Source organism: Giraffa tippelskirchi, chromosome 10, assembly GCF_054371585.1.
Source record: "Giraffa tippelskirchi isolate mGirTip1 chromosome 10, T2T-mGirTip1v1.2.pri, whole genome shotgun sequence".
Lineage (NCBI taxonomy): Eukaryota > Metazoa > Chordata > Mammalia > Artiodactyla > Giraffidae > Giraffa > Giraffa tippelskirchi.
Genome location: NC_137284.1, coordinates 121,847,292 through 121,873,325, shown reverse-complemented (window position 1 = coordinate 121,873,325; position 26,034 = coordinate 121,847,292). Strand labels below are relative to the sequence as shown.

Here is a 26,034-nt window from a genome sequence, read left to right as displayed (position 1 = left end):
GTCTGGGATCTGCCGCAAGATATGCAAGTGGGGGTGGAGCATGGGGAGGGTTGCAGATGAAACAAAATTGCCCGAATGTTGAAAACTGTTGTGTTGAAGCTGGAGGCTCATTCTATCATTTTATCTATATTTGAGGGTGGTTGAAATTTTCCATGATAATGAGTTAACAGGGTGGGGGGAATGCCCAAGACCTTCACAGACCTGAGCAATGCAAGGGCCCAAGTGTAGAGGCAAAGCAGCGAGTGTCTTCACGGGGGAAGTGCTCCTGAGGGGAGGTGACAACAGGTGAGAGCTGGCTGCTCCAATTCCAGACCAGCCCTGGCTAGCTGCCCTGCCTCCCACCACCCAACCCAAACTGCATCCAGCTGGGACACTGAGGCCGGAAGCAGGGCTGATGGAGCCCCAGGTCTGCACAGCTCCACAGAGGCGCCGTGAGCCAGGATCTCTTTGGCCCAGCCTCTGGGACTCAAGGGCAGAGAGCAGGCTGGCTGTCAGGAAGCGGGCAGCAGGCCTGCTGCTGCGGGGGCAGAAGAAAGAGCAGGTGGTAATTGTGGAACACGGGGGAATTTCAGACTTCCACTGCTCTTGATCCTCAGTAAAGAATCTGCTTGCAATGCAGGAGACCCAGGTTCAATCCCTGGGTTGGGAAGATCCCTTGGAGTAGGAAATGGCAACCCACTCTAGTGTTCTTGCCTGGAAAATCCCATGGATAGAGGAGCCTGGCAGGCTACAGTCCATGGGGTCGCAAAGAGTCGGACATGACTCAGCAACTAACACTTTCACTTTAAGGGTATAAACAGGGGAGTGTGAATATACTTGAAAGGAGCTGCCGGATTCCACGGAAACATACTCATACTCAAGTGGTTTTCTGCTTAAGTCTCATAAACTCCTATTCATCCTTCAAGACCCATCCAACCTCCTTGTGTCCTCCCCTGGGCTCCCACCCCGAAGATGGGGCTGTAGTGGTTTCTTTGGATGTGTTTGCTCATCACCCCGTCCTCAGTGCTGGGCACGTGGGAGGCAATGGGTAAAGCTGGCAAATGAGTGAAGATCTCCCTCAATAGTCCAGGGGACATCTGAAGGTGGGCTCTCTCTCCTCCTGTGGCCTGGCACAAGCCTAGGGAATGAAGCAGAGTGCTCCTCCTGCTTTAGAAACTCCACGTATGCGGACACAGCTCCCAAACACATGTGACAACGGTATCCGGCCAGTGCCGCCCACCCAGTGTCAGGGAACACAGAAGCAGCCCTGCATCTGGCAGTACAGTACACACAGCAAACGCTTGGTAAATATTAGCCTTCGTGTTATTGCTGTTATCAGTCTAGCTGCAGGATCTGAGCCTTCCCATCACACAAGCCCCAAGGCTGCCCTGGCTCCAAGACCTCCTGTCTCCAGTGCCCTGTGTCACCCCTGTCCCCTCCTAACACCAGCAGCAAAAACCGAGGACGCAGGACTGACCCCCCTGGTGCACAACCAGCCTCTCAACATGGGCTGGGACTGGAGCGCCTGCCCCTGGCAACACTCAGCCTCGAAGGCCTGTACACAGCAGGCACCCGAACACCCACACGCGGATCAGCGAACCACACAGCAGGCTCAGCCGCTCGCCCCCGCAGGCTGCTGGACTAGAAGCTACAAACCCCACAGACGGAGGCGTTCTCTGCACCAACTGCGGGCGGGATGTGGGCCAGGACTGCTGACAGTCAGGGCCTCTTGGAGGAGAAGGAGCTTCTCAATTAGATTTGTGTCTGGATGCTAACCAGGGTTGTGGGTGTGCCTGGGAGGAGGTGGGAGAGGGCTTAACTCAGCACTGTCTGCCCAGGTCTCACCCAGCCCTTCCTGTCTAATCCTGGGTTGGAGATCAGTGGGATCCCCACAGCAATGGAGGGTGGCAGGTCCCGCCGGACTCCTTCACTGGTTCCCTCACCTCTGTGTTCTGAATTCACTTGCTCGGGGCGGCACCTCCACCATGGCCTTGTCACACTCACTCACCGCATATCATTCCCCTCCGACACACATCTTGCCCCACCCCCACCACATGGAACACCACTGGATCAGGGGTCTGTCTGTCTGCCCAGAACAGGCCGTCCCCCTTCAAGGGCCTGGGAAGTGCCGGATGGGGTGAGGCCACATGCCCAGGGCCAGCTTGTGGCCAGCATCACATCTACCCCTGCAGGCACCCCACCAGCCTTCCCAGCACAGTCAGATGACTCCCCACGTGCATCCCTGGGTCCGGAAGACTGGCAGGGTCCAAGTCAGGAAACATGCCATTCAGGTGGCCCCTCAAGCATACAAAGTCTTCAGGTCCCTACGTCCTCCTCTGGCCCACATTCTTGGGCAGATGACACTGTCTGACCACGTCAGCCACCTGGTTGCATGCCTCTCCCCTCTAGCCCCAGGGAGAAGAGATGGGGGTTCCTCGAGCCCCTACACAAGAGCGAGAGTACAATTCCAGATGTGAGGGTGTGTGGGTGCCTCTTGCTCCTGGCCCCACGCAGCTGTGAGCCACGTTCACACTCCACTGCAGCCACGAATCCCGCTCCAACTGTGTCGCCCGGGAGCCACAGGCTACGCCCCATCCCCCAGCACAGGCTCCCCCGCACCCGGCTCCCACCAGCCAACACAGCCATTTCCTCCCTACCTCTGGCTGACAGCTTCTTGGTGTTGATGATCTTGGCCGCATACTCATGGCCGGTGCAGAGCTTGACACAGCGTCGAACCACAGAAAAAGCCCCCCTGGGGGAGAAACGGGGAAACAGAGACAATTAATCCCCCCAGTGAACACCCAGCATTCAGTCATGATGCCCAGCCTTGGGCAGAGATCTGTGTGAGGAAGGGGTGTGTTAGCTGGTGTTGGTGTTAGTTGCTCAGTTGTGTCTGACTCTTTGTGACGCTATGGGCTATAGCCCGCCAGGCTTCTCAATCTGTGAAATTCTCCAGGCAAGAATACTAAAGTGGTAAGTCATTCTCTTTCTCTAGGGGACCTTTCCAACACAGGGATCGAACCCAGGACTCCCACACTGCAGGCAGATTCTTTACCATCTGAGCCACCAGGGAAGCCCCAAGAATATTGGCGTGGGTAGCTATGCCCTTTTCTAGGGGATCTTCCTGACCCAGGGATCGAACCTGGGTCTCCTGCATTGCAGGCAGATTCTTTGCCATCTGAGCCACCAGGGAAGCTGAGGAAGGGGCACCCCTCCCCAAAAGACTCCCAGCACCCCCACCCCTCGTGCCAGTCCCACAAGGGCCTCTTTTCCAGCAGCTGGCAGATCCCAGTTGACTGGCACACTCAGCTCCTGCGAGACCCCCGGCCTCGGCATCCTCACGGACCAGCAGGACCGAGGGCCTGTCTGGGGGCCTCTCAGCGAGCACCCTCCTTCACTCTATGCCAAGTCCTCAAGACCCAGGATCCTCCCAGAGCAATGAACCTTGGCCCGGCTCCAGACAGTGGAATAGGGAGGCGCAGCCTGTGGGGACTCACTGAAGGTTCTGGAGGGAAGGAGAAGCACCACATAATTACGCTGCAAAGCTGGAGGCGAAGGGCCCTCCTCCAGATCCTCCACCACCATTGTACAGCAGAGGCGGCCAGTCCCACAGCAGAGGAGACATTCACCCGCCCACAGCATCAGGGCTTCTGAGAGGAGCAGGGACCAGCCTGGAGGGCCGGGAGAAGGAAACCTGAAAAGGGGGTGACCGCTGCTGAGGTCGTTGAGATGTTGTGCATGTAACTCCTCAAACACTGACCCTTGTGAGGAGGACGGTGTGCAGGGGGTGGCAGAGCAAGCCAGAGCCCCAAGAGCAGGCCCATGAGGGTACGGGGCAGGCGGGGAGCACAGGCCAGAGGGAGCCTGGGGTCCATCAGAAGGTCCTCCACAGTATTCAACTTGTCACCACCGTTGGTTTAATTTGATTTGAGATCATTTTCGAAGAACATTAGACCCAGAATGTATGAGACAAAGCCAGAACAGGAAATGTCTGGGGAAGGGTCCAGACTGGAGGCTGCCAGGGGGAGGTGGGCACAAAGGCTGAGCACATGGACCAGTGGGGCGGAGGACACCCCTAACCACAGGCCCCTCCTCTGTCTTCCCTCCCCAGAGGCCCTGCAGGCACAGCCCCCATCGGAACCCAGCACCCCCCCGCCCCTGCTGCCCACAGAGCCTGAGAAGCCCACCAGCTGCCTGAGCCCAAGCTCCAGGTGATGGGAAAGCAACGTCTTAAATAGAGAACACATTTCTGCTATAATCCTTTTTGTGATAAAACTTCCCTGGTGGTCCAGTGGTTAGGATTCTGCCTGCCCTTCCAACTCAGGGGGTGCAGGGAAGATCCTGCACCTGGTCTGGGAAGATCCCACATGCCATAGAGAAACTAAGCCTGCATGCCACAGTTATTGAGCCTGTGCTCTAGGGCCCAGGAGCCACAACTCCTGAACCCACGTGCTGCAACTACCAAAGCCCTCATGCCCTAGAGCCCATGCTCCGCAACAAGAGAAGCCACCGCGACGAGAAGCCCACACACCACAATGAACACTCAGCACAGTCAAAAATAAATGCATGAAATTTTTTAAAAGTCTAACTTACCTTTAAAAAATAGCAATAAGAATAATAAAATATTTTTTAAACCTTCATTAAGATGGATTATTCACTTCCTTGGGAAAAAAGTAAATATTACACTAGATCTAATTGAACATTTTCTTAACATCCCACGTCTTTATGATCAATAGGTGTGCTTAGAGCTATATTTTTGCTTCTTCAAAGTCAGAACAGGGCAGTGGCTGCCTCTGGGGGTGCAGGGAGCTGGGGGCTGGCACACTAGTCACTCCACATCCTCTGTCCTGTGTGATTTTTCTCACTGTGTATGATTTGCAGTCTCAAAATATTATTTTAAGAAAAAAACATAAAGAAAGGATTTTTTTTTTTCATCAGTGACACTAGCTTGGGAGAGAGCATGTTAAGCGTTCAAGCATGTCTGGGTTTGAACCCTGCTCTGTCTCTTCCTGGCTGCACCTTCTGAGCCTGCTTCCCCACCCACCCAAGGAGCAGCAAAAGCTCATGGGGCCACTGCAAGGGCTGAGCCAGGCCCCAGGTGGCTGTCTGCCCGAGGGTGCTTTGGCCTCCTCCTCACCAGCCCGGCCCACCCTTGGTCCTCGCATCCACTTCCTGCCCAGGAGGGCAGAGGGTATCAGGTGTACAGGGCCGAGCTGCCACCTTAGTGCTCTGGCCCTCGAAGGGCATGGACACCCAAGCACCAGCTCACAGGCCTCCACGGGATAGTCAGGGCTTCCAGTGCCAGAATCCAATCCCCACTGATGCTGGAAGTTCCAAACGGCCAGAGGGCTGCTCACAAGCCTGGTGGGTGCCGGGTGAGGCACCATGGGGCCCGAAGGTGAGCTCATCCCCAAAGTGGGGAGGGGCCTACAGGGCCTGTCCACCTGCTGCTGTCCAGCCAGGGTAAGTACAGGACCAAGGGACAGTGAGAATCCTCCTGGGAATCCTCCTGGGTACACGGCAGGGTGTGTCTAAAGTGAACAAGAGGAGCAGCCAGATGGACCATCCCAGACAAGCTGCCCTGCTGCCCCATGTCCTTCCAGGTCAGAGTCCGCTGTCTCTGGAGGCAACCAGGAAGGTGGCAGGCAAGCTCCCGGCCTCCAGGAAGCGCTCAGTAATGGACTTTATAGGTGGCACTCGGGCTGGAGAAGGGCCTGCTCTTGGATGCAGGTCTTTCTCTCCCAGAGTCCTGCCTGCTGGGGGTGGGGGGGTGGGCACCTCTGGAAGCCCCTATGGGGTAGGGTTTCTCCTGCTCCTGTGGCCCAGTTTGAAAAAAGTTTCTAGAAAGAGATGACCTACCCTGCCCCCAGCCTGGTCACCCCACCCTGGTCTGCCTGGTCACCCAAACCTGCACCCCAGTGTCCATTAACTCTGACAGTGAACCTGGGCCAGCCGAGGCTGTGCCTAGAGCAGGGAGGAGCAGCCAGGACCCTAGGGAGCCCTCGGAGCTCAGTCTTACAGTTCAAGACCCATGGAAGTTGCCCTGAAAGCTTGGTCAGGTGCCTGACAAACCTCACAAGCTAGAGGACTCTCCATGGCTTAACTCCCTGGAGTGAGAGCACGGGGAAGCAGTTTGGCCCCCAATGATCTCCGCTCCTCAGACCAGTCTCCCCCACATCCCCTCTCCCATCCTTGAAGCCAGCTTCTCAGTCACCACCATTCCCAGTCTTCTTCTGCCCCCACCCCAGGCATCCACCCCCTTTTCAGTGGCTCTGCCAGTTGCTTGATGTGGATCACAAGCTAGCCCCCTAGAAGAGCCAATGCTAAGAAGCATTTGCAGTGAGGACCACGGGCCAGGTCCCCAACATCTCGAACATCAGAGACAACAGTCAGGCAAGCACCTCAGAACCTGCAGCATCTGCCCACCTGAAACTTAGAATTACTGAGACAATGACAGGGACAAAGAACCCAGGTCTGTATCCTAGAGCACAACCCCGCTGCCACCAGGCAAACTCCTATGCACCCTTCAAGACCCAATTCAATACCTCCTCTTGGAAATCTTTCCCAGTTGCCACAGAAGGTCAGCTCGGTCTCCTCCGGACCCTGTACTCTATATGTCTCGGCTCACTTTGCCCACTTTATTATGATAATTTATCTGTTTCTGGCCCTCCCTTTATGTGGCTCTCTATAGACAATCAGGATGCTGGGGATAGGCAGAGGGTCCAGACTGTGATGAGAGAGTAAGGACTGACCTCCAAGCACCATAAGTGGAAGTGAGTGGAAGTGCTGGGCTTCAGCACACATCAGATCTATGGGACGAGAAGGGGCAGTCTTCTGGGAAGACAGGGAGAGACTGGGAGGGGTCAGACTCTGAAGAGCAGGCCAGCAAGGGAGGGTGAGCGCCCAAGCCCTCTCTGGATAGGGAGGGGGCGTCTGGTGGGGTGAATGAGTGTCTGTGGGAGGGTGGGGAGCACCTGTAGGTGGAGAATGTCTCCTGCGGGGCTGAGGCCACAGGGCCCCTGATCAAAGCAGAAGGCCACCAGTGTGCCAGGAGCCTGGCAGACCTCCACCCTGCCCACAGGGGATGCAGGGCACAGACCAGGCGGGTGGTGGGGCAACAGGTCCCTGGACTGCATCTAGATAGGCTTCCTGATGCTCCAGTTGTCCACGAATGGCACGGCAGGTGGCAGCTGGCTGCAGGGTCAGAAAGGCACCTGGGGGACAGCTTGTGGGGGAGAAGCCAGAAAGGTGGGGGTCTGGGTGGGGGTGAAGTTCAGGGAGAGGGCATGGTGGGGGCTCCCCTGAACCTCAAGGTCACCGTGCGACACCCGGTGGGGCACCTGCTGCTGCACTCAGGTTTAAAGTTATCTGAAGAAGGTGATCAGATCAGGAGCCTCCTGGGTGCCAAGCGGGGGCTCTTAAGAATCAAGTAAAGCTAATGAAAGAAAGAAAACACTTTCGCATAAAGCCATTTATAGAAAGTCTACTGAGGAACCACAACAGCAGAGAGGCTGGCCAGGGGATGGGGGGTGGGGGTGGGGGAATGAACCCTGGATCTGCCTGGGGTCTGGTCAGCTGCACGTGGGTGCCCAGCACTGCTGCGGCTGTGCCAGCCCATGGTGGCACTCGAGGGTCACTCTCCTGCCACACTGGGCAGAAGCAGCGAGCCAGCAAGTGGCTCCAGCCCCATTTACTCTCTCATTCCTCCCCATCCAACCTGAGGGTATGCCCCTGACCCCCCCTCACCTGGACACAGAGAGCCCACTGGCCCTCAGGGGCAGAGTCCAGCTCAGGTTTCCACCTGCAGGGCTCTTAGCTGCCCCCATGCCTGACCACCTGCTGCCACCTGGAACTTGCCCTTGACATGGATTACCTGCAGTCCCCACGGCACTTGCTTTGGGGACCTGCCTCCTCCCTGCTCTGCTGGCTGAGCCCAATGGCCCAGCCTACCCTCTGCCCGCTGAGCTGAGCTGGTGTTGCTGGGAGATGCTGATGGGCAGGAGGGTCTGGTCTTGCCCTGTCCCCACAGTGGGGGCTGCAGAACAGGGAAATGCTGACGATGGACATCACTTCGGGACCCTGCACCCTGGGTCTGGGGCTTCCTCACGCAGGATGTGTGGAAGCCCTGGCACAGAGCAGGCATCAGACTCATGTAACCGGGGAACCCCTGCTCCTGCTCCTCTGTGGCCACTCGGCACTTCCACTGCCTCCCTCCTGGTGCACATTCTGGGGGTGCAGCACCTTCTCTCTCCACCGCCCCCATCCCTGTGGTCCACTGGAGGACACGGCCCCTGCACCTGACTCCAGCTCTCTGCCCTGTCCTGGCCTCGCAGGTACTGGCCTGGCTGCCAACAGGGCTGACATGGCCCTGTTGTAGACACACCTGGTGGCTGAACAACCTGGGAAATCCCCGTCCATACTCTGCTAACCCGGATGCTCGGGAGCAGGAATTCTTGACAACCAGCCAGAGCCGAGGGCCCACATCACACGTGGACCAGTCCATGGGTTTCTTAAATTGTAGAGCCAAAAACAGCCAGGAGTGCTGAGTAAAAGACCCAAACTCTTGTTGATCTGTTTTGTAAAGGCTCCCACTCAAGCCAGATGCTGGGGTGTCCTCTCAGTGAAAACAGCCATCCTGGCCCCCTGACTTCCCTGGCAGATCCACGAAAGATCTTTCTGGAACAGGCTAAGCAGGCGGCAGATGCACTCAGCTGGTCCAACAGTTTTATTTCCCATGTAAATTAACAAACGGGTGTTCTTTTCAAGCAGCCTGAGGCTGAATACACTCATCCTGCCTAGCCCAGGCCGCCCCAGTGGGCTCAGCTCAGAAGAGTCTGGGTCAGGGCTCAGGTAGGGAGGTGGACAGCCCAGCAGACACGCTCACTCACCACACCAGGCCCTCCGCTTGCTTAGATTTGTGGATTTAAACTAAATCAAGCTGCTGCTTGTTTGTGTGTTAGCGAAAAATTTTTTTCTACCTTTGATTAAAATGACAGGGGAGGTCTGTTTATATTTGTAATCTGGACCTAAGCGATTTGGTAGACAATAGGAATTTGTACATGAAATTGTTGTGGGGGCTTTTTCTTGCTTCTAATAGTAATTTTAAAAACAGAATCCATGCTTGAGGCAGAAAATGGAGTAAACAAGGTGGTTTCAATAGAGCGAGTTGAAGCCGCCTCCACTTTCGGAACCCATTGCTAGAGTCCCACGATGCTCTGATGTGTCTTGGTGAGGTCTACACCACAGGAAGGCTTTCCTCATCAACACTCAGGAATCTCTTGCTGTTTATATTCTGCTTCTTCCTCTTACTACTTCCCCACCCTGCAAATGACTCTTCCACAGTACCACCTGGCTGTTACATACTGCTTTACTGGTGGGCACCAGGAGGGTATGCGACCCTCCCTGGCTCCCTGGCCTCAGGGTTGGGCAGATGAGGAGAGCGTGCTGGCTCTGACAGGACTTGGGCAAATGTGTGCCATGCTGGGCAGGGGCAGGAGGGCCCAGTACAGGAGTGATGTCCAGGCCGCAGGCCCATGAGGGCTGTCCGTCATTGACGGCCCACGGAGCTCAGGGAACCAGGTCCCCCTCCTGCCCTGAACCCAGAACATCCTGGGTTCCAGAAACAGGACGTGAAGTAGCCAAACTAGCAACCGATGCTAGACAACATTTAATTTTGTTTGTGAACACCCAAATCGCTGTGGTCTCTGTAGCCTCCCAGCATGCCTTTTATCAGCGGGTGAGTGCCGGCTTCGTGTTTGGCCTTTTATATTTAACATCACTTCACACACAGTTCCCATTCCCTGACCTAGATCATATACGTGTCATCTTCATAGTAGAGAACGTTCCTTCCATGGATAGCCGAGCACTTCCTGGATTGGCAAGCATTTGGGATGTTTCCAATTTCCCTTCTCGTAAATGCCTGCCGTAAACATCTCGGTTATTTCTGTAGAGTTGATTTCCAGAGGCACAATCGCTTGGTGATTTACAACCACACCAGCGAGGAAAATGCCAGCTCTTGCCACTGCCCCACTGTCCATCCTTGGCCTTTCCAAGGTCCTTCTCTGGAATCCCGGCAGCTCCTCAGCCCCGACCTCTGAGCTTGGGCCAGAAACTCAAGTCATAAGTCATCAGTGCAGTGCTAGTGAACGGGGTTCACCACAACATGGTACACAGGCTGGGCAGCTGAAACCCCAGATTATTGTCTCACAGTTCAGAGATCAGAAGTCTAAGACCAAGGTGCTGGCAGGGTCGGTTCCTTCTGAGGCTGTGGGAGACTGCTCTAGGCCTCTCACCAGCTTCTGGGGCTTCGCTGGGGATCCTGGGCTTGCAGAAGCATCACCCCCATCTCCACCTTCATGTTCATATGGCATTCTCCCTGTGTGTCTCCCTGTGCCCAAATTTCCTCTTTTTATACGGACACACAGAAAAGAGGAGGGGGACTTCCCTAGTGTTAAAGAATCTGCCTGCCAATGTAGGAGACATGGGTTCGATTCCTGATCCAAGAAGATCCCACATGCCGCAGAGCAACTGAGCTCAGCTGAGCAACTGAGCATCACAACTACTGAGCCTATACTCTGGAACCCGAGAACCACAGCTACTGAGCCCACATGCTGTAATTATTGCAGCCTGCACTCCCTAGAGCCCATGCTCCACAACAAGAGAAGCCACAGCAAAGAGAAGCCCATCATGCATCATAACTAGAGAGTAGCCCACACAGCAATGAAGACCCAGCACAGCAAAAATAAATAAATAAAAAATAAGGACACAGTCATACTAGATGAAGGCCCATCATCCACTTCACCATAACTAATTACATCTACAACCACCTTATTTCCAAAGAAGGTCATATTCTCAGGTACTGGGGTTAGGACTCCACATCTGAATTTTAAGAAGACACAGTTCAACCCACAGCACATGCTGACCCTCCATTCTGCCTTAGGGAGTCAGAGTCTGCCCCTGTGTGTACCAGGCAAACATGTCCCAAATTACCATCCTCAAATATTAATTCCACAAGATGCTAACAGATGTTAGGTACAGAGAGGACTCTGTGGGCAAATAAGTTTAGAAACCAGTAAGTTAAACAGTATCTTCCTCCCTTCCTTCCTTCCTCCCCTCCTTTTCTGTTGCAGAACTTCCCAGGGCCTTTAAGATGGTCATCTGCACTGTGAATTTCCTACTAGTGAGTGTGAAGTGCAGCCTTTCTCTACTTCTTTGATCAGGGAAATCTTTACCCAGAGAAATCTCAAGAGGGCCAAGAGCGGGTAGGGTAGGGAGGTCTTCTAGTCTGCAGCTTCAGCATCAAATGAATCCATCAACAAACAAATGGTGAAAGTAGGACAGAAATGCCACCTGAGGACATCTACCCACACACAAGAATGGCAGTGCTGCCCATGGAGTCTGTGGGTGCATCTCAGATGGAGAAAACCCAAGTGTGGCCTCCTCTTCTCTCTGCCCCTCTGAACAGAGCACCCAGGCCACAACGGCCGCCCCTCCCATCGGATGCCCCCTCCCCAACCACACGGGCATCGAGGTCCCCCCACAGCCCTCCTCCAGACACCCTGGAGAATGGAGTTTCAGGTGGATGAGCCAGGAATGTCAATTCAGAGAGGACGTTTTCTTTACATTTCTGACAATGCTGAGAGCAGATGGAACACTCCGTGAGCAGAGAGGGGCTATGTCCTGACCACATAAGGCTTATAACAAAATGCACCCTACAGCCTAAGGAGGTTTAGATGTAAATTACCATGAAGGGTAACCCTTTCATGTTTTTTAGGCACTAATGTCATCATCGTTACGCTATACAGTCACATCAAGTTTATGAGTCCCACACAGACGAGTATAACTCAACTTTGACACATGTCCATGACACTGCATTCCTCTTAAACTCTCAGGCCTCACACTTCACACTGTCACCCTCAGTATTGCCCAGACTCACCCACCCCCCACCCCCCGCCATAGCCGGGGTCCTCAGGTCCCAGTTCCACCAGATATAGACATCCTTTAGAAGCTTCCAGGAGGACTCAAGGCAGCAAAGCCCATGGAAACAAGAGGATGGGCACCAGCCCAGGGAACATGGTAGGGGCTAAAGGAAGTGGGAAGCACTGAGATTATTGAATGGGTACAGAGTTATTGTTTGGGGTAATGAAAAAGTTCTGAAAATGGAAAGCTAGTGGAGGTGATGGAATTCCAGTTGAGCTATTTCAAATCCTGAAAGATGATGCTGTGAAAGCGCTGCATTCAATATGCCAGCAAATCTGGAAAACTCAGCAGTGGCCACAGGACTGGAAAAGGTCAGTTTTCATTCCAATCCCAAAGAAAGGCAATGCCAAAGAATGCTCGAACTACCACACAATTGCACTCATCTCACACGCTAGTAAAGTAATGCTCAAAATTCTCCAAGCCAGGCTTCAGCAATACGTGAACTGTGAAATTCCAGATGTTCAAGCTGGTTTTAGAAAAGGCAGAGGAACCAGAGATCAAATTGCCAACATCCGCTGGATCAGTGAAAAAGCAAAAGAGTTCCAGAAAAACATCTATTTCTGCTTTATTGACTATGCCAAAGCCTTTGACTGTGTGGATCACAATAAACTGTGGAAAATTCTGAAAGAGATGGGAATACCAGACCATCTGACCTGTCTCTTGAGAAACCTGTATGCAGGTCAGGAAGCAACAGTTAGAACTGGACATGGAAAAACAGACTGGTTCCAAATAGGAAAAGGAGTATGTCAAGGCTGTATATTGTCACCCTGCTTATTTAACTTATATGCAGAGTACATCATGCGAAACGCTGGGCTGGAGGAAGCACAAGCTGGAATCAAGATTGCTGGGAGAAATATCAATAACCTCAGATATGCAGATGACACCACCCTAATGGCAGAAAGTGAAGAAGAACTAAAGAGCCTCTTGATGAAAGTGAAAGAGGAGAGGGAAAAAGTTGGCTTAAAGCTCAACATTCAGAAAACTAAGATCATGGCATCTGATCCCATCACTTCATGGGAAATAGATGGGGAAACAGTGGAAACAGTGTCAGACTTTATTTTGGGGGGCTCCAAAATCACTGCAGATGGTGCTTGCAGCCATGAAATTAAAAGACACTTACTCCTTGGAAGGAAAGTTATGACCAACCTAGATAGCATATTTAAAAGCAGAGACATTACTTTGCCAACAAAGGTCCATCTAGTCAAGACTATGGTTTTTCCAGTAGTTATGTATGGATGTGAGAGTTGGACGGTGAAGAAGGCTGAGCACCAAAGAATTGATGCTTTCAAACTGTGGCACTGGAGAAGACTCTGAGAGTCCCTTGGACTGCAATAAGATCCAACCAGTCCATCCTAAAGAAGATCAGTCCTGGGTGTTCACTGGAAGGACTGATGTTGAAGCTGAAACTCCAATACTTTGGGCACCTCATGTGAAGAGTTGACTCATTGGAAAAGACCCTAATGCTGGGAAGGACTGGGGGCAGGAGAAGAAGGGGACGACAGAGGATGAGATGGCTGGATGGCATCACCGACTCGATGGGCATGGGCTTGGGTAGACTCCGGGAGTTGGTGATGGACAGGGAAGCCTGGCGTGCTGCGATTCATGGGGTCTCGAAGAGTTGGACACGACTGAGCGACTGAACTGAACTGATGGTTATACAATGCTGTGAAGAGACTCAATACCACTAAACTCCACATTTGTTGTTGTTGAGTCACTAAGTTGTGTCTGACTCTTTGTGACCCCATGGACTACAGAATGCCAGGCTTCCCTGTCCTTCACTATCTCCTGGAGTTTTCTCAAATTCATGTCCATTGAGTCAGCAATGCTATCTAACCATCTCATCCTCTGCCACCCTCTTCTCCTTTTGCCTTCAACTCTTCCCAGCATCAGGGTCTCTTCCAATGAATTGGCTCTTTGAATCAGGTGGTCAAAGTATTGGAGTTTCAGCATCAGTCCCTACAACAAATATTCAGGGTTGATTTCCTTTAGGATTGACTCGTTGGATCTTCTTGCAGTCCAAGGGACTCTCAAGAGTCTTCTTCGACACCACAGTTTGAAAGCATCAAATCTTTGGTTCTCAGCCTTCTTTATGGTCCCACTCTCACATCTGTACATGACTACTAGAAAAACTATAAAAGTTACATCTTTGCTTTTTAATATGCTATCTAGGTTTGTCATAGCTTTTGTCAGCAAAGTTACATCTTTGCTTATTAATATGCTATATAGGTTTGTCATAGCTTTTCTTCCAAGGAGCAAGCATCTGTTATTTTTATAGCTGCAGTCATTGCCCACAGTGATTTTGGAGTACAAAAAAGATAAAATCTGTCACTGCTTCTACTTTTTCCCCTTCTATTTGTGATGGGATTGGATGCCATAATCTTAGTTTTTTGAATGTTGAGTTTTAAGCCAGCTTTTTCACTCTCTTCTTTCACCCTCATCAGGAGGCTCTTTAGTTCCTCTTTGCCTTCTGCCATTAGGGTGGTATCATCTGCATATCTGAGATTGTTTCATTATAATACACCAATCCTATCAGATTAGAGCCCCATCATTATGACCTCTTTTAACCTTAATTACTTCCTAAAGAACCTATCTCCAAATACAGCCATATAGAGGGTAGGCCTCCAACCTATGAATTTGAGGGAACACACAGTTCAGTCTACCACAAGCATTTACCAAAAAAACCTTCAACTAACATCATAGTTTTGGTGAGAAAGTAGGTGAATTTTAAATTAAAAATACAGTACTATTCACATTAGCACCAAAAAATAAAATACTTAGTTATAATTCTACAAAATATGTACTATACTGATGAATGAAATAAAAAAAGTAAATGAAAGGAGAGATATCCCATGTTCATGAAAAGGAAGATTGATGTCAGAATGTCTGTTATTTCCAAGTTGATCTATAGAGTCAATGTAATCCTAATCAGAATCGCAGCAAGTTATTTTATGGCTATTGAGAAACAAATTCTAAAGTTTATATGGAGAGGCAAAAATCACTTCTCAGCCTTTTGGTTCAGATCAAGTGTAGCAGACAGAAAGGCAAAAGACCTAGAAGAGCCAACATAATATTGATGAGAGAACAAATGTAGAGGATTGACACTATCCAACTTCAAGACTATAAAGCCATGGGAATCAAGACAGTGTGATTTGGTAAAAGAATAGACAGTAGATCAATGGAACAGAATAGACAGCCTAGAAGTAGGCCCACACAAACACAGTAAACAAATTTTTTACAAAGAAATAAAGGCAATTCAAAGAAGAAAAGACTGTCTTTTCAAAAAATGAAGTTTGCTATGGACTGAATATTTGTGTCCACCCCCTCCCCATCCCCCACCACCAAAGTCATATGTTGAAATCCTAACTCCAGTGGGTGGTATTAGGAAGTGAGGCCTCTGGGAGGTGATTAAGTCATGACAGCATAGCCCTCATTAACAAGACTAATGCTTTATAAAAAAGACTCCAGATAAATCTTTCTACCCCTTCTGACACAGGAGAAAGATGACCATCTAGGGAACAAGTTCTCACCAGACTCTGAATCTTCCAGAGCCGTGATCTTGGATTTCCAGTTCCTAGAACTGTAAGAAATAAATGTGTGTTGTTTATAAGCCACCCAAAAATCCAAAAAACTGCCAACACCAAACGCTGGTGAGGATGTAGAGTAACAGGAGCTCTCATTAACTGCTGGTGGGAATGCAAAGTGGTGCAGCCACTTTGGAAGACAGTCTGGCAGTTTCCAAAAAACTAAACCTACTCTTACCATATGATCCAACAATCATGCTCCTTGGTATATGTCCAAATGAGTTGAAAACTTATGTCCATACAAAAGCTTGCACGCAAATGGTTATAGTAGCTGTAACTGCCAAAACTTATAAGCAACCAAGACGTCCTTCATAGAATGAATGGGTAAATGGACATGGTTGGGATGTCCTGACAATGAAGTATTATTTATCTCTAAAAAGAAACAAGCTATCAAGCCAGAAAAAGACATGACGGAATCTTAAATGCATATTACTAAGTGAAAGAAGCCAATCTGAAAAGACGACATACTGTATGATTCCAACTACATGACATTCTGGAAAAGACAACATTATAGTGACAGTAAGAAGTGGTTGTCTGGGACTCTGGAGGATCGGGGGGTGGGAATGAATAAAGGAGCACAGAGGACCTGAAATACTATAACGACAGGCACATGACATTTTATCTTTGTCAGTCCTGTAGAACTGTGCGGCACAGAGTGACCCCTATGGCAACTGTGGACTTCAGTTAATATTAACTGAATGCTTTATAAAAAGCATACTGAGCTATACTGGTCACCAGTTGTAACAAGTGTACCATGTCCGAAGGGAAATGGTTATAGGAAAGGGAATTGGGGCCCGGCTGTGAGGTAAATATGGAAACTCTCTACTTTCCATACAATATTTCTGTAAACATAAAACTGCTCTAAAAAAGAGTCCATTCAATCTTTTTTTAAAGTATAAAGAGGAAAACTAAGTATTTTTATGACAGACATTGGGGTTGGGGTTTTTTTTAACCACATGTAGAAAAGCCTAAGGAAAATACCAGTATATCAGTCACATCGAAACCTTGACACTCCAGCGTGACAGAGGACCCACACAATGTGAGAAGGGTGCTTGGGGGTGTCACAGACGCTCCAGACCCGACAGCTCCCAGGACTACCCTCTACAGTTTCCAAAGTGTCTGTCCCCTGGGCTCTCAGGACCCCCAAGGAAGATGGGGAGGTTGGGGGCACCAATGCCTTGCTTGCGCCCGTGGCACTGTGAGTGGCAAAGGCGGGACCTAAATGCAGACCTCCCTTTGATCTTCCCTCATAGCTCAGTCGGTAAAGAATGAGACCCGGGTTTGATTCCTGGGTCGGGAAGATCCCCTGGAGAAGGAAATGGTAACCCACTCCAGTATTCTTGCCTGCAGAATCCTATGGACAGAGGAGCCTGGCAGGCTACAGTCCACGGGGTTGCAAAAGTCAGACACGACTTAGCGACTAAACCACCACCACCGCCACCCACCCTTCCTGCACATTCACCTACCAGGTGCCCTTTGTTGGCTCAAAAAGAATTGGGGGTTGGGTGGGGATGGATGGAATATTCCATTGAGGGCAGAGAAGGAGCAGGAGAAGCTGCATCTGGGAGAGGAGGGGCTGGGGGCTTGTGGCCAGAGCCAAGGCTCAGGGGCTGCCCTCCCCTCGCCACCACCCAGGTGTCTGGCTCACAGGCCAGCTCTTACTGGCTACACAAAACCAAATGTTCTGGTTGATGTCAAGCCTGACCTGGGCCATGATGGGTGTATTTACACCACAGGAATGGGGAAGCACCATGGATAAGGATACTGCCAACACAGCTGTTAACACTGACCAGGTACCACTAGAGAGGGGACCACAATGGGGAATGCCACCACTCCCCACCCCTCTGTGGATGGCGTGGAACGTGGGGAAAGGGGTGGGGTGGATGAGATCCTGGCCAGGCCAGAGGCCTCCTGAGGGCAGATAGTCCAGGCTGTCCCAGGACAAGAGAGGGCCCCAAGGTAAGAGCTGATCTCCGCCAAGGGCTCCTCTCAAATCCAACCTGTCATGTGCAGCCTCGGTGGGCACACGCCATTCCTGGGCTTCTTGTGGGATCGGGCTCATGCCTACATGCTCCTTGCTCTCGCTCACCCCACCTTCCCTTCTCTGTGTTGGTGTCTGACTCTCTCCTTCTCCCTCTTTCTCTCAGGTACAATCTTTAGCAGCAAGCTTCCAAGATGACTCAAGTAGAGGGTTTGCATTAAGCAAAGACCAAAACAAGGACAGAGGTGGGACAGGACGAAGGGAAGCCCCGGACCACCTTAGACCCCTTGATGCCTCGGCACCCTCCCCCCCACCAGGGCAGGGCAGAGCCTGCAGTTCGGACCTGGCCTTGCACTCTGCAGTGACCTCTGCAGAGGGGGTTGGGGGAGAGCAGGTAATGGGAGAGTTAGAGCCCCACTTGACCCATGGTGAGGGGGCGGTGGGGGGGCACATGCTGACAGGACAACAGGAGAATGAGTAGGAGGAGGGGGTAAGCAAGGCCTTCTGCAACTGCACAGCTCAGTACTAGAGGAGGAGGCACCCGCATCTCTGGAATTCCTCTCCTGCCTACACTGAGAGGCCTCAGCGTGGCCCAGCCCACCCATACCCAGGCCCTCTTTTCATCAGCTTCAGGGTAGCTGAGCCTAGAGACTGACCGAGGTGACCTCATCAGCCCACAGGTCACCTGAAAAAACCATCTCATACCTGAAGCCCGAGGTGAACTCAGGGACAAGAGAGCAGTGGCTTTGGTTTCATTTCTATTCTTCATGTTTTCGCCACCTGAAAGAACTTCCATTTCATCTTCTGTGAGCTGCCTGCTTATGTCCTTCATCCATATTTCAGTTGGAATTTTAGCTCTTTTTTTATTGACCTGTAGGACCTCTTTATATGTGAAGGCAACCCTTCTTCACTGCATGCAGCCCCCGTGGCCACCTGCTAGGAGCAGGAGGCTTGTTACATGCTTGGGAGAGAGGTAGCAAGGCATATTTTTGTTGGCCCCTGAAATAAAGTGGGATGCTTCAAGGGCAGGGCTTGGGTCTTCACTTATTAGCCCCCAGAATCCTGACAGCACAGGATTCCAGCTTGTCAAGGAAAGCTGGCAACAAGCTGGGGAGCAGGGCAGCAGGAAGCCCCATCCAGGCCTGGAGAGGCCTGGGGCCTCCACCACCCTGTGTGCAGGCGGCACCCCATTCAAGGCCCTTGTCCTGGGTCTCTGCCCTCCTCTCCTTACTCCCGGCCCCATGCCCACCTGTGATACCTGGATCTCCACCTTGAGTGCCCAGCAAGCAGAAGTCAACTCACCCTGAATTATCAGACACCAGTGACCATAGAAGTTCCCAGAACTGTTATGGAGTTTTCACCTGTTTTCCATCAGAAGAATCAGCTCAGAGAGAGGACCCTGGCCATACCTGGACACCCACACCTGCCCTTGGTCCAGCCATCTGGGGTGCTCTGGACAGAGGCAAGGTGTCACATCATAGGCCTCCCTTTCACTAACACTTGGACAGAGAGGGCCAAGTTGTTTCACCACCAAATGCTTGGTATTTTCACCAGCATTGAACATATTATGGGAAGGAAGTAAAAGTCCCCTTGATTGTGAAGATGACAGAACTGTGTGGCCATGGAGGTGCTCGGCTAGGAGGCTCTGGGGAGCTGCCTGCCCACCTTATCCCACAGATGCAGAGACCTGCTGCCTCAGCAAAGGGGTTCTGGGGTGGGGGGTATACACGCGAACCCTGAGGGGAAAAGCTCACCCCCTCAGGTTTCTGGTCCAAAAGGAAATCTGAATTTGGGAGTGCCAGAACCCCCAAGGCTAGAGGCCGAGGCTGTGTGTACCCCCAGGAATCTCCATGGTCAGCAGCCCTCCACTGATGGCCAGACCAGGCAGGCCCAGGAAGGTCCGGCAGAGGCACCGAGGAAGCTGGTACAGGAGTTTCCAATGAGAAGCAGCTCACACCTGCTCTGCTGGGGTCCCGGTCAGCCCACCTGCACACCTCAGACTGCCTGTCCTGATCTGGGGACACTGACATCGCTTCAGGGCCACTGTGCTCTTAAGATGCCCCCATCAGAACCTCAGGCCAGAGCCCTGTCCAGCTGTGCCTCCATCTGCTACCTTCATGCTCAGAGGCCACCCTGGAGAGCCATGGAACCCAGCTGGCATCCCCACAGCTGGATGCGCCCAGCACCACTGCTGGGCCTGACGCAGCCCAGAAAAGCAGGCCACGTGGCTGCCCTCCTAGTGTGACTGTTGATGGACCAAGGGCCGATTCAGAAGCCACGGGACCACTGGATGCACACACAACCGCAGCAGCTGGGACCATGTTCCCAGCCTGGGTCTGTGAGCCAGCGGCCCACAGAGCAACCTTCAAAAGCAGCTCTTCAAAGCCGCGTCCGCCCCATTCGTCACAGTGCCAGGCAGTCACCGACGGGGACAGAACTGAGTCAACCCCCTAGGGGCCTGAAATTACTGCTGAGGCCACGCAGCTCAGAGAGGACAAGCAGGAGCAGACAAGGGAGGAGGGACAGAGACTGGAAGGTTCGGTGGCCCTGGAGGGAGGCGGGGCATCTGGGCGGGCATGGGAGCAGCACCGCCTGCCTGGACAGATGCTCTGAACACAGACGGCAACTCACCACCCATGGTGGCCCAGACTCGCCAGGATCTGGAGCTTAGGAAGATGGGCTTTGTGGCCATTTGATTCTTTTTTCCTGGAAGGGGTGGGTATATCCATTAAAGCTCTATGGGGCTTGTTTTTCTTTTATGTTTCAGGTCAATCAGACTTCATCCTCCTTAAGTTGTATTCTCCAAGAATGCAAATACCTGTGTGATTGGCCCACAGACACCCAAGCATCTGACAGGTGAGCTTTGTGGCAAGTCTCAGAGGAAGGAAATGGGATTTCCACAGAGTCAATTCATGGAGCCACAAGGGACCTCAGAAGGTCATTTGACCCAAACCTCCTGGTTTATTGGGCTTCCCTGGTGGCTCAGATGGTAAAGAATCTGCCTGCAATGCAGGAGACCTGGGTTCAAACCCTGGGTCAGGAAGATCCCTGGAGGATGGCAACCCACTCCAGTATTCTTGCCTGGAGAATTCCAGGGTCAGAGGAGCCTGGTGGGCTACAGTCCACAGGATCACAAAGAGTCAGACACGACTGAGCCACTAACACTTTCACTTTTCACTTTCCTGGTTTATAGAGGGGGAAACTGAACCCAGAGAGCTTACATGGTGGCCCAAGCCACACAGCCCAGTATTGAGAATTCGTGGCCAGTGGGAGGAGACCATGTATTTTGTCCTTTAAAAAGGCCGCAAGGCCCAAAGTGTCCATTGACAGGTGAATGGATAAGCAAAATGTGATCCATCAATGAATATCATTCAGCCTCAAAAAAGAAGGAAATTCTGACACATGCTAAAACATGGGTAAAAGTAGAGGACAGTGTGTGGAGTGAAATAAGTCAGACACAAAGAGGCAAATGCTGTGTGCTTCCACTTACATGAGATGTTCAGAGCAGTCAAATTCAGAGACAGAAGGTAGAACGGTGGGTGCCAGGGGTTGGGGGAAAGGAAGTTCGTGATATTTAATGGGGACAGAGTCAGTTTTATCAGATAAAAATGCTCAGGAGATGGATGGTGGCGATGGTAACACCACAACAGGAATGTACTGAACACCACTGACCTACACACCTAAAAATGGTTAAGATGGTAAATTTTATGTTATATATATTTTACCACAATTAAAAAAAAAGAGGAAGACTGGTAGGATATGTAGCTGTATGTCTAAGAAATCACTAATAAAAAAAAAAAGAGACTAGTACTTGTCCTGCTAACTTTAAAGTCAAATTTTCAAAACTAGTGCCTTTAGAACCACGTGGCATACCTTAACCTCTGCTGACAAACAAGGAACATTTAGAGGAAAAAAGCATAACAACCCCAGACAGAAAACCATGAACTGAAAGGAACAACTGTGATGGGCTCAGTGCTCCCAGGCACAGGCAGGGTCCCTGATCTGTGGGCCAGGCCAGGGCAGAGGCGACCGAACGGGCAGGAAATGCCCGCCTTGCCCATGGATGTCCTCCTCGTCCCACCTGGCCTGGAACCACCTCCTTGGTTTTGGCACAGAAAAGTGGCTGGTCCACTGTGCCAACTGCACTGCACTGGCATCCTGGACAGCCCCCTCTTCGGCTCTGGGTTGTGTCCTCCTTAATGGTCACCCCAGCCCCTCCTCCCAGGCCCTGGCCGCAGAGAAAGCTGAAGCGCCAGAGGCCTCCAGGCCTGGCATGGGCTCTGCCCTCCCTGCCACGTGGCCAGCTCCCTGCACTGTGTGACTGACCTCATGATGACACACCCCCTTCACAGATGAGAAGACTGAGGCTCTAAGAGGTGACCCTTCTTCTGCCCAGGTGTGTGGCACCGACCCACTATCCCCAAGAGAATACACTTGTGACTGTCCCCTCCTGCTGGTAAGGACCCACTTTGACGCCCCTGCCACAGAGAGCCCAGGCCTCGGTGTCCACTCACCTGGGAGTCCCAGGCTGACTTAGGCACAGCGGAACCTGGAGACTGTGCAGGGATTCCACACAGACAGCACCCCAGTGGGGAACCAAGGTGAAGACCCTGCGCACTCCAAGAGGTGATGCAAGAAGTCCCCAGTGAGAGCAAGACCCAGACCCCCACCCAGTGCCTGTACCGACCATCAGGGCTGGGAGATGCAGGAGATGGGAAAGCAGAGGGGACTGGAACTCAGATGACAGCTTAACTCAGCAGAGGAGCCTGAGAACGGGGAGGCCGGAGAAGGCAACCCCAGGATGGCCTCAGGAGAGACCCCTTTGTTGTGCAGTCGCTAAGTGCCATCCACCTCTTTGCGACCTCCATGAACTGCAGCACACCAGGCTTCCCTGTCCTTCACTATACCCAGGAGTCTGTTCAAACTCATGTCTGTTGAGTCAGTGATGCAATCCAACTATCTCATCCTCTGTCATCCCCTTCTTCTCCTGCCCTCAGTCTTTCCCAGAATCAGGGCCTTTTCCATGAATAGGCTCTTCACATCAGGTGGCCAAAGTACTGGAGCTTCTGGTTCAGCATCAGTTCTTCCAATGAATATTCAGGGTTGATTTCCTTGAGGATTGACTGGTTTGATCTTGCAGTCCAAGGTATTCTCAAGAGTCTTCTCCAGCACCATACTTTGAAAGCATCAATTCTTCAGTGCTCAGCCTTCTTTATGGAGAGACCCCGAAGCATCCTTTAAGTAAGGAAAGGAGAAGAGAAGGGAAACGGATGGACCAACCCAGCCCCTAGTCCCTGCTCCACAAGGTCCAGCTAGCAAAATGGAAGGAATGCCCATCGGTCACCACACCAGGAAGAGCCTGTACGCAGATGAAGGAGGAAGGAAAGAAAAGTCTAAACTTGAGGCAGAAAAGAGAGCTTAACTCCCACAAGACAGGCCATCCTAGGCAGTGTGTCCCTCAGGCAATCAGTCAAGATGAACACTTATTCATGGGTCAGAAAATAAGAGAAAGAAATTGCAACCCACTCCAGTATTCTTGCCTGGAGAATCCCAAGGACAGGGGAGCCTGGTGGGCTGCTGTCTATGGGGTCGCACAGAGTCGGACACGACTGAAGCAACTTAGCAGCAGCAGCAGCAGAAAATAAAAATGCAAGTGTATGAATGCGCCCACTCTCAGGCCACAGAGGAATCATGAAAAGCACCACCTTTCAGGCACCACAGTCTGAAAGCTAGAAGTCTCTCTGCTGCTCCACAGCCCCGCCCAGACCTGAGGGGCCAGAGATCCTCAGGGAAGGAAGGGGCATGGATGAGGGGACCCTGGAACCCACCCCACGCTGGAATGACAAGGATGCTGGGGCCCTGGCCTCAGCACCCAGGTCCCAGTCCAGGAATCATGGATGGTACAGTCCCAAGGGGACCACTCAGGACAGAAACAAGTGGAACCCCAGCACACGGGACAACACCAGGGCCAGAGCTCTGAAGCCAAGGCACCTACAGGTCCCTCGAAGTGGAACCCTGAGCTTGAGGTGTTCCAGTGGGGTCCATCCCTGCACTGGTCTCCACAAAGGGTGGCAGGACCCTCACCCCGTGTGGCACCTGGCCTCTGGGTTCCCAGCCGGAACCTGCTCCTAGGGACTCCCGGCTGCTGGACCTCTGGGGCCTTCCTTGGCCAGGGAATTGGGGATGAGGCCAGCAGGGTTCACAGCCTGCCCTGGGGGTGCCCCAGGGGACAGAAGAAGTGGGAGACATAGGAGTCTGGAAAAGGGGCCAAGGAGAAGAGAAGGAGGTAAGGAGAGGCAATGGGGAGGACCAAGGCAGGAAGGAGGAGCACAGGGCAGGCCCAGAAAGGAGGCAACCAGATGTCCCGGAATCACAGAGCCCAGAGCCGGGGGTTTGGGGTTTGGGCTCCACCCCTACTCCAGCCCTTCCCATCACTGCCAATCGCACTGACAGCCTGTCCTCCTCCTCCACCCTCGCCCATCACCCCACCCACTGGGACCCACCCCTCCTGCTCCCAGAGGAGCCTCACCCTCCAGCACCCATCCGGCATAACCCCCCTCCCCCAGTCAGGGCCAGGAGAGAGGTGAGAGGATGAGGCCTTCGGGAGCTGTGTCCAGGCGCACGGTCTGGGTTCGGGGTGGGGGGGGGTGCGGCCTCTTGCTCCTCATCATGGCCTTGTGTGCACTCTGAGACCACTCTGGACCCAAAGCCAGTCCAGGCCGTGGGAAATGAAATACCAAGACCTGGCAGAGTAAGAGGGGAAGTCTGTGGGTCTCCCCTCCCAGCCTCTCATTCCCCACGGTCTAGCTCATACCAGCCTCCAGCCTCCAGCTCCCAGGCAGCTCTCAGTTGCTTCTGGGCATGCCGACAGGTGTCCGGGTGTGAGACGGAGCAAAGGCTGGGGTAGAGGGAGCCGGGGGACGGTTCACTGTGCCTTGGCCATGGCGTTGCGGACCCTGCCTTCAGACACCACAAGTTGACTCATAATGTACTCCATTTCTTTTTGTGCACAAATAATTCTTCATTGTGTGGAAATAACACATTTTCTTTATCCATTCATCAGTTGATGGACATTTGGTTTGTTTCTACTCTTTGGCTATTGTGGATAATGCTGTTATGAACAAGTTGTTGTGTGGATGTATGCTTTTTTCCCCACAAGACATCAAATACATTAATATTTCCCTGTGCTATACAGTAGGTCCTTGTTGTTTATCTGTTTTATACATAGTAGTGTGTATCTGTTAATCCCACACTCCTAATTAATCCCTCTCTGGCTCCTTTCCCCTTAGGTAACCATAAGTTTGTTTTCTATGTCTGTGCATCTGTTTTGTAAATAAGTTCATTTATCATTTTTTAAGATTCCACATATACCATATAAGTAGTATCATATGATATTTGTCTTTCTTTGTCTGGCTTCACTCAGTATGATAATCTCTAGGCCCATCTATGTTGCTGCAAATAGCATTATTTCATTCTTTTTCATGACTGAGTAACATGCCATTGTATATATGTACAATATCTTCTTTATCCATTTATCTGTCGATGGACACTCAGGTTGCTTCCAAGTTTTGCCTATAGTAAACAATACTGCTATGAACATTGTGGTACATGTATCTTTTCTAATTAGAATTTTCATCTTTTCCAGATATATGCCCAAGAATGAGATTGCTGGATCCTATGGTAACTCTATTTTCAGTTTTTTAAGGAACCGCATACTGTTCTCCATAATTGCTGCACCAATACATTTCCACCAACAGTGTGGTTCCCTTTTCTCCACACTCACTCTAGTATTTGTTATTTATAGACATATATTTTCTGATGATGGCCATTCTGACTAGTGTGAGGCAATGCCTCATTGAAGTTTTGATTTTTTAACTAGTTGTATGTATTTATTTTTGACTGTGCTGGGTCTTCCTTGTTGTTCAAGGGCTTTCTCTGGTTGCAGTGAGCAGGTGCTACACTTCTATTCTGTGCATGGACTTGTTTCAGTCGTTTCTCTCTTATTGTGGATCATGGACTCTAGGGTGCATGGCTTCAGTAGTTGTGGCACATGGACTCGGTAGTTGCAGCACTTGGGCTCAGCAGTTGTGGAACACAGGCTTAGTTGTCCCACGGCACGTGGGATCTTCCTGGACCAGGAATCGAACTGTGTCCCCTGAGCATTGGCTGGCGGATTCTTAACCACTGCACACCACTAGGAAAGTCCCTTTAGTTTTGGTTTGCATTTCTCTAATAGTTAACAATGTTGGGCATCTTTTCATGTGTCTACTGCCCATCTGTATGTCTTTGGGAACATGTTTTCATATCTCTTGAGTATATACCTAGGAAGGGAACACTTTGAGAAACTGTCAGACTGTTTTCCATAGCAGCTGCACCATTTTACATCCCCACCGTAACACATGAGGGTTCCAACTCCATATCCTCACCAACACCTGACATTGTCTTTTTGATTCTGCTCATTCTAGTGGAAATGAGGTGAGATCTCAATGTGATTTTCATTTGCATTTCCCAAAT

At 51.6% G+C, this 26,034-nt stretch overlaps 1 protein-coding gene across 17 annotated transcripts in view; it reads right to left on the bottom strand.

The window, feature by feature from the left end:
- Window positions 1–26,034, bottom strand: part of CAMK2B (calcium/calmodulin dependent protein kinase II beta) — a 92,719-nt gene that overhangs the window by 55,876 nt on the left and 10,809 nt on the right. For all 17 annotated transcript variants that reach the window (XR_014067003.1, XM_081535270.1, XM_081535271.1 and 14 more), the window contains exon 2: window positions 2,637–2,731. Coding sequence is in view for 16 of the 17 variants with exons in the window: in XM_081535270.1 (XP_081391396.1) it covers window positions 2,637–2,731 (95 nt within the window). In the remaining variant the exon portion in view is untranslated. The remainder of the gene's footprint in view (window positions 1–2,636; window positions 2,732–26,034) is intronic.